General features: G+C 41.1%; 1 protein-coding gene across 1 annotated transcript in view; it reads left to right on the top strand.

Moving 5' to 3' along the window:
* LOC137498436 (zinc finger protein 341-like) overlaps positions 1 to 18423 on the top strand; it is a 153182-nt gene that overhangs the window by 60098 nt on the left and 74661 nt on the right. Inside the window, exons 6-8 of the mRNA XM_068225937.1 lie at positions 1671 to 1766; positions 12725 to 12746; positions 13862 to 13956. Of these exons, the coding sequence (XP_068082038.1) occupies positions 1671 to 1766; positions 12725 to 12746; positions 13862 to 13956 (213 nt within the window). The remainder of the gene's footprint in view (positions 1 to 1670; positions 1767 to 12724; positions 12747 to 13861; positions 13957 to 18423) is intronic.

Genomic DNA, 18423 nt, shown 5'->3' with positions numbered 1-18423 from the left:
TTCCACAGCCATTTCTAAATCTATTTCTTTCCAATCTGCACCTCCTTCTTAGTCTCTTTATTTTTCTATTGTAATAAGGTGGGTCTTTACCTTTCCTTACCACCTTTAAAGATACAGACCTGTTTTCACATTCCTCAACAATTTCTTTAAACCCATCCCAGAGTCTTATTTACCATTTTCCACTGATCATAATTATTAAAGACTGCCTCATGCCTGCTATATCAGCCATATGGTACTGCCTAATAGTCCTACTTTTTAATTTCCATATACTTTTTTGTTTTTGGAAAATCCAATTAATGGGGGTTAAACAGGAGTGACAAATGGGGTGAATTTTTAGAAATTTTTAAAATTATTGTGTCCATATCTCACAACTTTAAAAGTTTGCAGATGTAATTTAATTTCCACCTCATTTGTCACTCCCGTCTTCATTGGAATAACAAAAAAAAATTAAGTGTTTCTTTATTTTTCAGGGAGATTCCAAATACCAATTTTCATGTCTGTAACATCTTCACCACGAGAGGGAGACACCCCTCTCCATCACTCTCTTTATTAATTCAATATACAAAAGTAAAACATATAGATATTTATGCAACACCGGTCCTCGACCAGTCTTGAGTGTCCACAAAGTTACTGCACTGTCGACGTATATCTTGATGTGGTTGTGTCCATGCGGGACGTCATGAAAGGTATTCGACCAATTTTCCCCCCTTCCCCGCCCCTTAAAGGGATTTGCGAAAACAAAGAACACGTGTTTCATTATTTTTAAATACCAATTTTCATGTCTGTTACGTCTTCAGTTTTTGAGATATGCGTCTCCTCATAAAATGTGTTCAGCCCTTTTTCCCCCTTTTTTCCCCCTGTTAATGGGATTTTCTGAAAACAAAAAAATAGTTGTTTCTTTTTTTTTTAAAGGAGATTCCAAATACCAAATTTCATGTCTTTAAACTGTTCAGTTTTTGAGATATAGATACACTCATTTTAAAAATTCGCCCCCTTTTTCACCCCCTTAGCGACACGATATCAAAAAATCCTCCCTTACATTGTAGTATGAATGTATTTCCAAAATTTCATTCCTTTATGTCCAGTAGTTTTGGCTCAGTGATGATGAATCTGTCAGTCAGGACAAGTTGTTTTATATATATAGATTAAGTGAATTTTTTAAATCCATTTCTTTCTGGCATTTGAAATTTTTTCACCAATGAAAATGACACATTTAAAAGGAAATCGATTCTTTTTAGACTACAGTCTTGATAAGTGGTTATCATCAACCCTAGGTTCTCACCAGTTGCACCGCAGTTTAATAATTTAGGAAAAGGCTAGGAAAACAACAGATGGGGTATCTGCCACCTGGGCAACTGCCCTAAATGCAGATCAGTATTGATTGATTGATTGATTGATTGATTGACTGATTGATTGATTGATTGATTGATTGATTGATTGATTGATTGATTGATTGATTGATTGATTGATTGATTGATTGATTTATTGATTGACTTTGAACCCCATCCTGTGCATGTGACATTGATGTTCTTGTCAATTCAATTTTACTATATTTGTAAAAGATGAAAACCTGTTTGTAAAGTTCATAATCTTCAGACAGTGTATGACTGCTTTTTTTATCTTTAGTCTCTTGTTATATTTTGTAATTACATTAAGTTCACCTTCTGCAGGTCTGGCCCGATGGTCTCGCAAGAACATTACCAAAGCAACCTCCACAAGACATACGTAAAGATGGTGCAAAACATGCTGAAGAAAATACTGATGGGGTAAGTCACATTAGATTAATGCCAAGTAGATTCAAAAAATGACTGAACACAGACATGACACATTTTACACACAACCCCCTTCAAAGTAAGTTGACTTGGCCAGACACACATTTCTGCCATTGTCCATACTTCTTTTCCCTCTGCCCACACACAAATACCCGAAGGGACTGGAAGTGCCCCCCAACTACAGAGTTTACCGGATCGCCACTGCCTTGGAAGCACTCCTGCCAAACATCCCATCTGGACGGGATCATCACGACGTGACAACAACCCTATGGCTTCTGTCAGCGTGGCATTCGCTGGACCATGCACAAAGAAAATATGCATTCAACCGGGCGAACTTACTTTACATCGCCCTGTCCAGAGGTTGGAGTGCAGCGATCCAGCTCGACCAGGCGACCGGCGTCGAAATCGTCAAGTTGCCTCAGGGCTTCCAATTTCAATCTCAACCGCGGGCAATGGTCAGCCACACCCCAGCGACCAGGGGGAGGGGTCGCGGCGGACGGGCCGGAAGAGGAAGGGGAGCAGCCGCAGCCATAGTGCCAGCAGCTCCTCAACTATAGATGCGGCGACAGTGACACTCCCACACCGGGCAGACTCCCCCTTGCCCGGCGGAGTCCACTACCAGCACCCATGGCACAAAACAACAGGATGGTTCTCCACATCCCACCTCGACGTTGACGATTGAAGATAGCAGGCCTGACGCCACCTTCACGACGCAACCCTTGCAAGACGGCAGGACATCGCAGAGTGCCATAAGGGAGACAACCTGTTTAACCTTTTGTATTATTTGATTTGTGTTTTCCTTTACCTTTCTGGTTCTGTTTTTATATAATATGTGTCGCTGATCTATGTAATACTTATAATAATAAAATCAGCACGGTGGGATCACCCCTCAGGGATCTCACATTGAATCTAGTTCCAAGTGATAATATATGTTGTAAATAAACTATAACATTAATTTGTATTGAAAAGGTGGACCCTTTTAAGTTTCCTATCTTCCGTCACATCTCAGCGCGACTGCGTCAGTGCTGTCTCCTCCATACATGCGCCAAGCAGCTCAGCTATATAAGGCGAAGGGGGAGATGGCTCTGGAGCAGTTCAAGCTGGGACGGGAGGCCAAGTGGTGATCTATCGCCTGTGCCTGCTGGTTCAGACTGACGGTCTCCCAGGGACGCCCCGGCCTTTATAGTAAGTCCGGGTGCGTGTGTAAATAATGGAGCATTTCCCTGGAAGGAGCGTCAGCCGGGTTAGCCGCAGAGGAGACGGGACACCACAAGAGGGAGACACCCCTCTCCATCACTCTCTTTATTCAATATACAAAAGTAAAACATATAGATATTTATGCAACACCGGTCCTCGACCAGTCTTGAGTGTATGTCTCAAATATTATTACAATATTGTAAGTCCACCTGTTCAATACAATACAATATGATCCACTATTTCATATGATCAAAATTTTATACATAATACATAAAAGTCAATGGTACATGTTTCACCCTCCTTACGGGCATCATCAGCCTATATCAATCTTAAAAATAATACATATGGAGTCATTCTAATCTTATAAATTATAGGTTAAAATGTTGAAAAATGATTTCGTAAAACATTATACAATAACATTTAAAACAACGATAATGCACCAAAGTATGTTAAGAAAGAGTAAATTGACTGTTTTTGAAGATTAAAACGTAGTTAAACATGAATTTTGAGAGTTTAAAACTAAAAAGGATCCTTTCTTTTAAATCCAATCGACTACCAACATAATTACTGACATCCGCTAGCCTTGACATACGTTTTATCATTAGCAATGCCTCTACAAGAAGTTCCATTTTCTTTTCTACTTTCGGATATACCAACCGTATACATTTTAACATGTTTATTACGTTCACACTTCTGTTTTAAATAACTGACAGTGATTTTACCATCTTGGATTCAAACTATGGGAATTGAAGAAACATCCCCCTTTGATGATTGTGTTTACACTCAAGGCCATCACAGTCTTAATGATATTATAAAAAAAGGATCCATTTTAGTTTTCAACTCTCAAAATTCATGTTTAACCATATTTTAATCTTCAAAAACAGTCAATTTTCTCTTTTTTAACATACTTTGGTGCATTATCGTTGTTTTAGATGTTATTGTATAATGTTTTACGAAATCATTTTTCAACATTTTAACCTATAATTTATAAGATTAGAATGACTCCATATGTATTATTTTTAAGATTGATATAGGCTGATGATGCCCGTAAGGAGGGTGAAACATGTACCATTGACTTTTATGTATTATGTATAAAATTTTGACCATATGAAATAGTGGATCATATTGTATTGTATTGAACAGGTGGACTTACAATATTGTAATAATATTTGAGACATACGTCAACTTCAATACGGAACCAAAATGAGAATAGTTACTTGTAACTCAGTCTTGAGTGTCCACAAAGTTACTGCACTGTCGATGTATATCTTGATGTGGTTGTGTCCATGCGGGACATCGTTCAAGGTCCAGAGTGCCACCATTTCTGCTGTGTGGATGGGCGCAGGATCCTGGAATGCCTGCGCCCACCCCATATTATATGTGGGAGTTACCACTGCTATGGAGTTCGGGGTAGCATCAGCGTACATGACGACTGGATGTTCTGGATAGGCGATGTTCCGTGGGGTGGCCACGAATTCCGGAGTCAATAGCCTACGGATCCAGAAGGCTTCTCCAGTGAGAGCATGTTTCGTCAGGAAATATGGCCAGTGCATGACGTAGGCAAGCCAAGCATAATACCTGGCTATCTGTTGTCTCTTGTATTCCGTGGCCTGAGAGATGCAAGGAATCAACTCTAAGGCCATCTGCTGTGTGGAATGGTGGAGGGAGAGCTGCTGTGAAGGAATGTCGATTGTCACTCCCAGGTATGTTAATACCGACTGGGGGTGAAGCACTGATTGACGCTCGTTGAGAGTGATGCCCAGGATAACTTTGATGTACAGGAGAAGCTCCTCCAAAAGACGATCCGTCCATTGTGAACTGTAAATAAGCCAGTCGTCCAGGTAGGTCACTGTCTTGATGGGGAATCACTTTCTAGGAGTTGGGCCACCGCCTGGCCCCACCGTTGCATGATGGAGGGGGCCAGGGCATGGCCCATTGGTAGTCGCATCCAAACGTAAGACTTGCCGGCATAACGTACGCCCCAGGGGTGTTGGGTATGGGCACTGAGAGGTATCTGGTAAAAACTGCTACGAAGGTCCACTTTGATGGCAAGAGCTTGTGGTGGTATGCGATGAAGAGCGTCTGCTGGTCCGTGGAGCGAAAACGAAGGTTTTACTATGAACTGAGTCCAGGCAGAAAGGTCATAAATTACTCACGCCGTTCCATCGTCCTTTGAGACGAGGAATAATGGAAAGGCTAATGATGGTGTGTCCTCTTGCAAAATGCCATTGTTGACAAGGTCGGTTATGACAGTAGATCTGATATACGGGTTGCTCTGAAGATCGTGGGGCTGTTGCGAGGTTTCGGTAGGTGCACTCCGTCTTGCATGATATGCCGGGCATAATGGCCCAATGGCGTATCCAGGTAGGGGGCAGGGTGTGCTGCCGGCACCGCTACAGACACGTAGCGGCGGGGCAAGGGTCTGGGGCGAAGCACCGGAAGTTGGGTGGGATCGGGTGAGGGCAGGTGCTTTGGCAGAGGTTGGATAAAGCTGCCATCCAAAGAATAACTGTCAGTGATGCTGCTGGCGTTGTCTTCATCCCCCTGTGATGACTCCGAGCACTCAGGAATGCCTGAGCGGGAGCTTGGGTCTGGGTCGTGGAAGTCATCATCCAATATGTCCCAGGGCACAGATCGTTGTCGTAGCTCCTGGACGGGATAGATGTCCTGAACTGGTGGTGGAAACTGTTCATCAATGGTAGATGCTTCCGGGTCGAAGGTGTGCCAGTAATCACGAAGAGTAGTTGATAGGTCCGGTGCTGGTGCCAGGGGAATCCAAGCTCCTGCATAGGGCATGTATAACTGCTCTACTATGCTGTCCAGCCTCAACTCCGATCTTGAGACTCCCTGTCGTAGGCGCCAGTGGGTTGGACGAAATCTGCACATGACGATCAGTTGTGGTGACCCATCACCTCTGCCTGCTGGTTCAGTCCGACAATCCGCACTTTTAGTTGACTCGGCCTCCCGTCCCAGCTTGAACTGCTCTACCAGATTTTGTGGCATGAGCAGAATTCAGTTCTCCATCATGATAATGCCCTGGCACACTTGTAGCTCCACAGCATGGGAATCAGATCTTGCTCCAGATGCCTACTACTTCATTAATGTTCAAGAAGCAGAGGTACGTGTTGGGCTAAAGATGAATGCAACACCGCTCTGTGTGAAGTGACACAAAATGGACTACAGGATTGTTTTGAAAAGATTGAAAGACATTCTTCACATTCATCAAACTCAGCACATAATAATCCAACAATCGTTTCAAATCTATCTTCCAGTCCTCTTGAACAATATTAACAAAACCCCCAAGCTTGACATATCATCAAGGAAATCTATATTCCAGAGCAGGATAAATAATGTGATAGGTTATAGGTTATCAGGGCCCTAGAAAATAAGTCTCTTCAGTTGCTATTTATAGTTAATTACAAGTTCACTAGCTTTTGAATTTTCTGCTTGGAACAGTTTTTACTCACACACATTCGAACACAGCCCTGTGGCACATGGAACACATGTTCTGCAATACAGCCCCATGTCGTTCCAAAACAGTTCACTTCACAGATTGTTAAACACTACATAATCAAGGCCATCTTGATTCACTACACTACTTTACACTCCAGAAGCCTCTATGGCAAATGTTTTAGTTTTCTTACCCAAATGATTTTACCTAACCTAACCATGCATGTATCATGAAGACATTTCAAGCCCCAGTAGAGTTGTAATAACCTTTTTGTTATAAATTTATGTGGAAACTAGCTGATGTACCCATGCTTTGCTACAGGATTCTCAGAAAGACTGTCTTTGTGGTTTTCTAACTGAAGTCAACAAAAACAACAGTAGGAATGAAGCAATTAAAAGCAATGTTATCAGATAAAATACTCAATCAAATGAAAAACACACATTTTCTCACTTTTAATGAACAGTACCAATATAAATGGTCCGTTATAGGACATTATAAATTTTCCAGCAAACTCATTCCTGGTTGCCAGCGTTTCCCCTCAGTGTGCTAAGTTGGGCTGATCAGTTAGTAAATAGCACACCCACCAATACGCATGGCTAGTGCATACCGTGGAGGCCACTGCATTGGCTACTTGGAGCTAAAGGCAGTGACAATGCACTATGAGAGACTTTGTCTCATTACCAAAAATTGATGCCTGCTTGGCCATCAGATGATAAAGATGTTGATTCCCATAGGGAACCTGAAATATTTGTCCTGAATGAGTAAATTTATAATACCAACGTAAATGGTCCATTATTGGACATTATAAATTTTCCAGCTACTTGTTCCTGGTTGCCAGCATTTCGCCCCAGTGTGCTAAGTTGGGCTCATCAGTTGGTAAATAGCACACCCACCAAGATGCATGGCTAGTGCATACCATGGAGGCCACTGTGTAGGCTATTTGGATCCACCGGCAGTGCCAATGCACTATGAGAGACTTTGTCTCATTACGAAAAATTGATGCTGCCTGACCATCAGTGATATAGATGTTGATTCTTATAGGGAATGAACTAGCCATGCATCTTGCTGGGTTTGCTATTTACCAACTGATGAGCCCAACTTAGCACACTGGGGCAAAACGCTGGCAACCAGGAATGAGTAGCTGGAAAATTTATAATGTCCAATAACGGACCATTTATATTGGTATCATAAATTTACTCATTCGGGACAAATATTTCAGGTTTCCTATGAGCATGAACATCTATATCAGTACTACTGTGCCGATCTAACAGTTCAAAATCCCAGTGCTGGAATGGCCAGACCATAGATAGCCATGAACACTCTGCCATTATTTATTTAAATGTGCACACTTCTCATTCCAATCAGTGCCGCAGAGTAGTGATCGAATAATTCAAACGCTATGATGAACCAGTGTGTTACTTACCAGTAGTATCAGAAAATTTATGAACCAGAGGAGTGGCACGCTATACAAGAAACTTATCTAACTCCCCACCTACATCCCGGTAATATTCAGGCAGGCTGTTTTACTCGGTACGACCAGGCGATTTGGCAGTGCGGTTAGGGGCGCACAGCTGTGAGCTTGCATCTGCGAGTTAGTGGGCTTGAACCCCAATGTCGGCAGTCCTGAAGATTGATTTCCATGGTTACCCATTTTCACAGCAAGCAGATACAGGGGCTGGACATTAATTTTTCTTTGTTAGTTGCTTAACGTCGCACTGGCACAGATAGGTCTTACGGCAATGATGGGACAGGAAAGGGCTAGATGTCGGAAGGAAGCGGCTGTGGCCTTAATTAAGGTACAGCCCCAGCATTTGCCTGGTGTGAAAATGGGAAACCACAGAAAACCATCTTCAGGGCTGCTGACAGTGGGGTACGAATGTGGACCTTAATTATGGCCACGGCTGCTTCCTTCCCACTCCTAGAACTTTCCTCGCCCATCGTCACCGTAAGACCTATCTGTGTCGGTGGGACTTAAAGCAAATTAAATAAAAACTCGGTATGCAACAGTAATTCCATCTATCAGAAATGAGTGGCATCAGAAGACACAAAGCACATCACAACAAACAATGGTCAATGTAATGATACATGGTCCGGGGTGAAGTAGGACATCATGGCTCAGCAACTTGAACCAGACATTTGGGGTGATGAAGCTTACTCTATTCAGAACAGCTACTATGAACAAACAACAATCGTGCTACTGATTGCCAACGTTCTGCAAGGGCGTGGAGGAGGAGGAGCAGCAGCAGCAGCAGCAACAGCAGCAGCAGCAGCAGCAGCAGCAGCAACAGCAGCAACAGCAGCAGCAGCAGCACCAGCAGCACCAGCAGAAGAAGGAGAACAAGATAGTTTTGAATAACAGATGTCCATGACCACTGAAGTTGATAATCAACTACTGGTTCCATTAATCATTTGGTAACTGCTTTTAAGCTGTGCATAATCATCATAATTTTGTCAGCTGACCATAGGATAGCAAAGTGAACTTGTGTTATGTACTAACCAAACACAATACCATTGAAAGCAGGTTCACTCCTACACAGCTATAGTCCAGCCGCTGGCTGTCCGGCCCTGACAGATTGTGATGAAAAGAAAAAATAGAGTAGAGAAGAGTATTGCCAACCTGAGGCAATTTGAAACTATACAAACTATATAACTATAAACTATAAAATATATAACCTATATATAACCTTGAAAACACTATTATGAATTTACAATGTGCTGTATGATTTTAATATTAAATCACTGAAACCTCCACCCTTCGTCCATTTGATGTTATTGTTTTAATTAAAGTTATTTTACCGCAAAGAATACTAAGAGTTCTGCTACATACATTATCATTATAGACCGTTATGCCTTTCAGCGTTCAGTCTGCAAGCCTCTGTGAACTTATTAAACATTGCCACAATCCTCTATTTGCAACTAGTGCTGTGGCATCATTTAGTTCAGTACCTCTTATCTTTAAATCATTAGAAACTGACTCTAACCACCATCGTATTGATCTCCCTCTACTCCTCTTATCCTTCATAACAGAATCCATTATTCTCCTAGGTAACCTATTCTCTTCCATTCATCTGTTTCACATGATCCCAGCACCGAAGCCGGTTTATGTGTACAGCTTCATCCATTGAGTTCATTCCTAACTTAGCCTTTATCTCCTCATTTCAAGTACCCTCCTGCCACCCACCTGCTTGTACCAGTGATCATTCCCACTACTATCACGTCTGTTACTTCTAACTCATGAATAAGAAATCCTGAGTCCACCTAGCTTTCACTCCCGTAAAGCGAAGTTGGTTTGAAAACAGACTGATGTAAGGATAGTTTCATCCAGGAACTGACTTCTTTCTTACAGGACACTGTTGATCGCAACTGTGAGGTCACTGCATTAGCTTTACTACATCTTGATTCAATCTCACTTGCTATATTACCATCCTGGGAGAACACACAACCTAAATACTTAACATTGTGTACATGTTCCAGCTTTGTATCACCAATCTGACATTCAATTCTGTTGCATTTCTTACCTACAGATATCAATTTAGTCTTCAAGGGGCTAATTTTCATACCATACTCATTGCACCTATTTTCAAGTTCCAAGATATTAGACTGCAGGCTTTCAGCACAAACTGCCATTAAGACCAAGTCATCAGCATAGCCCACACTGTCTACTACATTTCCACCTAACTGAATCGCTCCCTGCAATTTTATACCTTTCAGCAGATGATCCATGTAAACTACGAACAGCAAAGGTGAAAGATTACAGCCTTGTCTAACCCCTTTAAGTACCCTGAACAAAGAACTCATTCTACCATCAATTCTCACTGAAGCCCAATTGTCAACATAAATGCCTTTGATTAATTTTAATAATCTACATATAATTCCATAGTCCTCCAGTATGGCGAACATCTTTTCCCTCGGTACCCTTTCATATGCTTTCTCTAGATCTACGAAACATAAACACAACTGCCTATTCCTCTCATAGCATTTTTCAATTACCTGGCACATTCTGATCCTGACAGCCCCTCTGTGGTCTGAAACCACACTGGTTTTCCTCCAACTTCCCCTCAACCACTGATCACACCCTCCCTTCCAAGACGCTAGTGAATACTTTGCCTGGTATACTGATTATTGTGATACCTCGATAGTTGTTGCAATCCTTCCTGTTCCCTTGCTTATAGATAGGTGCAATTACTGCTTTTGTCCAATCTGTAGGTACATTACCAACACTCCATGCTAATCTTACTACTCTATGAAGCCATTTTATCCCTGCCTTCCCAATATACTTCACCATTTCAGGTCTAATGTCATCTATTCCTGCTGCTTTATGACAATGGAGTTTATTTACCATGCCTTCCACTTCCTCAAGTGTAATTTCACCAACATCATATTCTTCCTCCCCATGAGCTTGGTTGTTCGCAGATCCACCATGAAGATTTTCTTTTATGTTGAGAAGATTTTCAAAATATTCCCTCCACCTGTCCAGTAATTCCCTGGGATCTATTATGAGTTTACCTGAATTACCAAAAACAATGTTCATTTCCTTTTACTCTCCCTTCCTAAGATTCTTTATTACTGTCCAGAAAGGTTTCCCTGCTACTTGACCTAGTCTTGCCAGGTTATTACCAAAATCTTCCTACAACTTCTTTTTGGATTCAAAAACTATATGTTTTGCTCTGTTTCCCTCATCTATGGACTATTCCCTGTCTGCATCGGCTTTTGTTTGGAGCCATTTCTGATAGGCCTTCCTTTTACGTTTACAAGCTGCTCTCATTTCATCATTTCACCAAGATGTTCGCTTTTTTCCGTCTTTACACACAGTTGTTCCTAGGCATTCATTTGTTGTTTTTACTACAGCATCCCTGTATATCCTGAACCTGCTTACTGTCCACTGTTTGAAACTTCTCACTAGTCATATCCATGTACTTCTGTTAATTTCCTCATCCTGGAGATTTTCTATCCTTTTCGTTTGCAGAAAGATTTCACTTTCTTTATCCTAGGCCTAGAAATACTTAGTTCACTACAGATCAGGTAGTGGTCTGTATTATTGAAAAATCCTCAAAAAACCTGTACATTCCTAACAGACTTCCTGAATTCAAAATCGGTTAAGATATAGTCTCTTATAGATCTAGTAACCCTAGCCTCTCATGTGTAGCAGTGAATAGCCTTATGCTTGAAGAATGCATTCGTAACTCCCTATCCATATTTAACACAGAAGTCCAGCAAACACTTCCCATTTTCTTTAGCTTCCATATCTTCCCCACATTTACCAATCACCCTTTCATATCCTTCAGTTCTATTTCCAACTCTCACATTGAAATCACCCATTAGCACTATCCTATCTTTGCTGTTGACCCTGACTATGATGTCACTCAATGCTTCATAAAACTTGTGAACTTCATCCTCATTGCACCCTCACATGGTGAATACACTGAGACAATTCTAATCCAAATTCCTCCGACTGCCAAATCTATCCACATCATTCACTCATTTACGTGCCTAACAGAAAGAACGTTGCATGTAAAAGTATTCCTGATAAACTGTCCTACCCATATTCCGCCCTCCCTTTTTAACATCCGTCAAATGCACTTTATAATCTCCTATCTCTTCCTCGTTATAATTGTCATGGTTTGCAATGCCTGACATCACTGGTACACAAGATTTAAGATTTAACAGCAAGCACCAAACACCGTTCATATCGCCATGAGTCCCTTGTACTGTTAGTGCGGTGGTGCCACCTCTTTGAAGAGAAAGATGTGGCCTCAGTTGCTCGCTAGCCTGCATGAAGTGCATGTGTTCACGGTGTGTGTAAGCCATTTGTTTTTGTTATTGTGAGATGGCCAGTGGATCTTTGGAAACAACTTAGAAAAAAAATCAGTTGTTATAAGAGCCAATGCCATGAATTTATACACCAGCTATGTGGATATTTTGAGAAAGACTGTGATAACATTGGGCCTCTTCTTCCTGTTACAAATGTTGTGGATAGGGGTTTGTGACGCTTTAAAAGTAGGTAGGAAAACTGTGAAAAGTGTTATAAAAGAAAAGTGTCCAGTGAATCTTAATACACCCTGTGAAGTGCTGCATACTCCTGATAACCAAAGACCAAGACATTGTCCTAAGACATCACTAGATGCATTTCAAAAGGATGTGATACGGCAACATATTTATAGTTATTACATGAAGAGGGAATTTCCCACGCGTGATAAACTAGTTGACTCTTTGAAAGACTCTCGCTTATACAGTGGAGAATATGTTGCCGAACATAACAAATCTTTCCGTTTCACTGATGTTGAATGCTTAGTGCACGAGGCAGTCAAACTTGTTAGAGCAGATAAGTGGAAAAGTGTTGTGAGTCATACTTGGGAAAATCTATATAAGGCAAAAGAAGCTGATGGAATTGTTGAATGTCGAGTGGAAGAGCTTATTATTTCCCTGGGTAAGGATGATAGCAGTGATTCCAGTGACACTAGTGGCAAGAACGAAGACACCGATATTTTCGGAGAGTGTGGCATATTCCTTTTGGATTATTTACTGTGAGTACATAATTTGTTTCATTTCATTACAATATTTTATTATTTCGGCAGTACTCTTCTATGAGCATGTTGAAGTTTTATTGTAACATCAACATTTCTATTGCCATGTTGATACTATTTTCAGGGTTTTATTTTTTTATTCTGACTTATTTTAATTACCATGATACTATTTACACAGTACGGTTTAAATGTTGTTGTTTTATATTACGTCTATTGTCTACCAGTTTTGAGTTACAGTTATTCTATTCTCTGAGTGTGCTTAATTTTGACGGGAATGTTTAGTTATTACCTTTACACTGTTTTTGGAATGTGCTTAATTTCGACTGGAATGTTTTGTTGTTATATTTATGCTGTTCTTGGAGTGCAGTTAGTTTTAATTGGAACGTTTTATTATTATGATTACACTAGTGGTGGTTTTTAATATAATGGAGGTAATTTTTGCACAATTCTGTGCGCATTTCCATCACATTAACACAGAATCTGATCTATGTATGTGTGGAATATTTTAGGTGTGTGTGTTTGTTTATATCATATGGTTCAAAATTGGCAACACTGTCTGAGAAACGTCAGGGCCGGACAGCCAGCGGCTCGACTGTAGCAGGATCTATACGCATATAGGTTGAACCGCACCTGAGATATAATTGCTTGTTGTTTACACGTGTACCTCAAACCAGCCTGAGAGGTTAAGTCATATGATGAAGATTATTATTATTATTATTATTATTATTATTATTATTATTATTATTATTATTATTATTATTATTATTATTATTATTATTATTATTATTATTGATTTCCTTGTTCTAAAATGACAAAATTTCTAAGTTCCTTATCATAAGTGAATTAATGGTGTATTTTTTTTTTTCAGGCAAATGCCATAAGTGGACAGGAGAATGAGAGAGAAACGACACGGGCAGTCATTGATCAATCTTATGTCTGTCAGTGTTGTAATGCAGTTTATCCGACATACTCTGAACTGAGAAAACACATGAAAGAACATTCTCATCAAAAGGTATGTACACTGATTTATTTTTCTGCATTCGAGTTGAAATATTGTATATTTTGACATAATTGTCTCATATTTTTGGCCTAATATCTTTTGAAAAGAACAGGGTGCAACAATTATTCAATGATGAATTCAATCCAAAATAAGCACATTTGCAAAATTCGAAATATTATTATTATTATTATTATTATTATTATTATTATTATTATTATTATTATTATTATTATTATTATTATTATTATTATTATTATTACCGCGTTTTGGTGGTAGGTAGAGGTGTAAGAAGGTGCGGGCGTGAATGGGTCTCAAACTACGGAATCAAAGTTAATGTAAAAGTTAACAAGGTTATATTTCCTTTTCAATATTAAGTAATAACAAAGAACAGGTACTTAGTAGCCGAAACACAATTTGAAATGTACAATTACAGGGATTACAGAGTTTGGGCTTCGAGCCCTGAGTTCACAATTTTTGAGCAACTAGCCCAACTTTCCGATATACAAATTTTAACAAAGGGGCAGAAGACCCCAATCAAACCCTGGAGCACTTGCTCCAAATTACACAGTAAAGCCTCCTCGAGGCATACAACCCTCCGTTTCCAAAAGAGCCACACGCTCTTTAATTTAAGCCTCTCCTAGGCCACACCAAACTCCACCTTCAAGTTGTCCTCAACGGACATACACACAGGGGTAAAATACCCAATCTACTGAGGTCTATTAAATGAAAAGCAGGTTAATTAAATGACCTCTAAAACAATTTGAGAGGAGGCGAACTTGCACTCCTAATACACTTGGTTTTTAAGACCTACTTTGGCTCTTAGGCCACTGATGCAAGGGCTAATCCCATACTACAGAGGTGACGTAATAGCAATTTACATTACATTACGGAAGAATTGGTTGAGAGAATAAGTTCACCTCAAGACGATGTGAGTGGGAGCTCGAGAGGGTTAAGCACTCTCTATCCCGATATGTCGTTTTAAAATAGAATAGATACCAGTTGTTTTTACATTTTAGGAAAAGGTTACATGGTTGAACGCTTAGAACCCGCCCCGAAAGTTAAACTGCTGAGCAAGAAAAGAAAGAATTTATTAATCGGCCATTACCTTATTGTTGACCGCCGCCGAGGAAAGAGGCGCTTCCCGCCTCCTGCTATGTACTTAATACACTGAAAGATGGAACAGAAGTGGCCCGGAGACCCTAAAATCAGCAGTTTATATACTCTCGCGGAAGTTTCTAGGCGTTAGGGGAATGAAAACACCCGCCCACAATGTTTTTATTGGATAGGACCCCGCAACAGATACAAGTTGGGGGAAGATACACCAGATTGGTCAGAAATTACTAAAAGAAATTCGGGATTGGATAAATCTAAAACAAGGGGAAAAAGAGGGGTATACAGCCAACTTAAACAATAACAGAAAGAAATTTAACAAGAAACAAACTTTTGAAATAAAAATTTCTCCAACAAAATAGTTCTTTGACTCCGCACTAGGGTGCGCTATTGTTGATCTTCAGTAGTGTCCTCTAGAAGAGAAAGTTCACACTTCTTACTTCAAGCGAAACAAAAACACATCAAAAGTGACACCGTTCAAAAACTCAAAATTTTCCACGTGGTGACATCTTCTGAGAAAGTAGAGAATTAATAGAGTAGATAAAGTTCAACCTTCCTCCAGAAGAGGAGTTTCAACTGGCGCAACTTTTAAATAAACGGTGTAGAGGTGTACCGCCCGGTACAGACCTCCCCCCCCCCAAAAGTTCCTCCAGGGGTGACACATGAAATCAGTTTGAAACAAAGTCCAAGTAATGATGTTGATACGAAAATAGATAGCAGAAGCATTTACAAGATTTCTTAATTCAGTTTCAAAATGTTGTTGTTGTAGGTGAATGAAAGTCTTTAAGTTTGTAGAATTTGAATTTCTGAAGATAAACTTTTAATACTTAGAAGTGAAGAAAAAATTTTTTGCACGGTCCACCAAATATTGCTGTTGAATTCCCAAATGTAGTTATCTCTTATAGTAACTGTCCATGTAGTTGATGTTGATGAAGTTGGATGGCCGGACCGGCCGTTGCAGCTTGCGTCCAAAAGGAGGCCGCTCGGACCCCTCAAGTACCCTGAGATACCGCTCGCCCGCACTATGAGGGGAGCAGAGGTGTTGAAGCACGCCGCTCCGCGGTGAACATATACAGGCTGCGGGCAAGTAGCAGGTCGTGCGCCGCACGTCAGCCTTGGCCGGGAGGAGAGCTCCGGCTCGCCGTGCACATGTCGTCCTCGCTGGAGAGGAGGGGGCCCATCCCCCTCCCCAGTCGCTGCACGGCGCTGCGCGGCTGCGGGGGCGCTGAAACATTAAAGCTAGGCGGCAGAATTGTGTTGGACTATCATCTTCTTTGAGGGTACAGGCTTGTGGAGAGGTTGAGGGGCCAGCGGTGTGTAGATATCCATGGCATTTACTATTATGAAGCCACAGTGTAAGGTGGAGCAGGAGACGGGAGCGTGGTAATGGCCGTGGCAAGAACAGGATGGCAGTTTAACGGATCGGGGTGGTTTTTACAAAAGGCTTACATCTAAAACCAAAATATTATAGAAGGGGCAGAATGCCTTAAAAGTGAAACTCAAAAAAAATATAACCTTCATATCCTTTCCGAATAATATGAAGCAAGTTAACACAGAAATTACACCGGTTTCACCTGATACAGGTGAACTCTAAATATCCTCTCGGTGGCTGGATTACTTAGCAATAGGGTAACCGGCGTAAGAAAATCGAGAATGATACAAGGCCCATGAAATCTGGGGGCAAGCTTGCCCGCGGGAACAAAATTTTTGACCATAACCTGGTCACCTACCTTCAAAGTGGTGGGTCTCCGTCCACGATCATACCTTTCCCTAACCTTTTCATGAGATACTTTAAGATTAGCTTTAGCCTTCTTCCAAAGATCTTTAATGTTGTCCGGATCTATTGTCTCGGGCAGAATGTCATTCAGAGACCAGAGGTTAGAGAGCGGCGTGTTGGGAACGAACTTAAACATCAAAGAAGCTGGAGTAAATTTGTGTGATTCATGAACCGCCGAATTCAAAGCAAAAGCTAACCAATGCAGGGACGTGTCCCACCTAGAATGATCTTCATGATGATAGGCAATAAGTGCGGACCTGAGATTACGGTTAACCCGTTCAGCCAGAGATGGTTGAGGGTAATAAGCGGAAGTAGTTACATGAGAGATGGACAAGTCAAAACAGAATTTACGAAATAAATTAGATGTAAAAGCCTTAGCATTATCAGATACAATGTATTGGCACGGACCAAAAGAAGCAAAAATAGAATTTAGGCAAGTAATAGTTGACTGAGCGGTAGCCAGCTTAGTCGGAAATAACCAGGAAAATCTTGTAAAACCATCTACACACACAAAGATGAACTTGTTGGCATTACCCTTTGACTGGGGGAAGGGTCCCACATAATCAATATACAGGCGTTCCATGGGGCGCGACGCTTGATGAGAAGACAAAAGGCCTACTTTAGTGGACATGGTGGGTTTACTGATCAAACAAGATTTACAAGCTTTTACAAGTTCCCGAATTTCACCGTCCATACCTTTCCATATGAACATTTCACGAATCTTTTCACGAGTTTTAAAGATTCCAAGATGCCCCCCCCAATGGGGTCTCATGATAGTATTTGAAGATCATAGGTACAAGAATCGCTGGAACAACAACTTTCATCAACTTATCATGCCTCGAAGGGCAACATAGAACACCATTCCTCAGAACATAAGGGACAGCATGTTCCCCAGAAGAAAGGGTTTCCATTATCGGAGCCAGCGTCGGATCTTCACGTTGGTATTTCTCAATATCCCTAAAAAGCATGGGAGCATCTGTTAAGATGGCATTAACACCAGATAGTATGGACTCGGAAGGTGATGAACTGTCGACCGGTTCGTGGGTCTCTACGTCGTTATGAAACATACGGCTGAGTCCATCAGCAACAACATTTTCGGTACCTCTGATATGTCTAACATCAAACTGGAAGGCGGAAATACGAATAGCCCAGCGGGCTATACGACCAGTACGACGCGGCCTACCTAAGACCCAGCTTAAGGCTTGATTATCTGTCTCCAGGTCGAATTTAACGTGTTCCAGATAGAGACGGAACTTTTCTAAGGCAAATAAGACTGCCAAACCTTCGAGCTCATAGATGGAATACTTGGCTTCTTGAGCCGACAATGTCCTAGACGCATAGGCGATGGGTCGCCTCCCTAATTCAGTCTCTTGAAGAAGGACTGCAGCTACTGCTGACGACGACGCGTCGGTTTGGACGATGAATTTCTTCGAGAAATCAGGCATAGCAAGTACAGGGGCATTACAAAGAGCTAATTTAAGGTCTTCAAAAACGGCTTGTTGAGAAGGTCCCCACTCGAATTTGATGCCTTTCCTACGAAGAAGGTTTAAGGGCGCCGCTCTATTAGCAAAGTTAGGAATGAACTTTCTGAA

Source organism: Anabrus simplex, chromosome 2 (assembly GCF_040414725.1).
Source record: "Anabrus simplex isolate iqAnaSimp1 chromosome 2, ASM4041472v1, whole genome shotgun sequence".
NCBI classification, from domain to species: domain Eukaryota; kingdom Metazoa; phylum Arthropoda; class Insecta; order Orthoptera; family Tettigoniidae; genus Anabrus; species Anabrus simplex.
The sequence above is the reverse complement of the archived record's forward strand: the minus strand, read 5'-3'. Positions and strand labels throughout refer to the sequence as shown.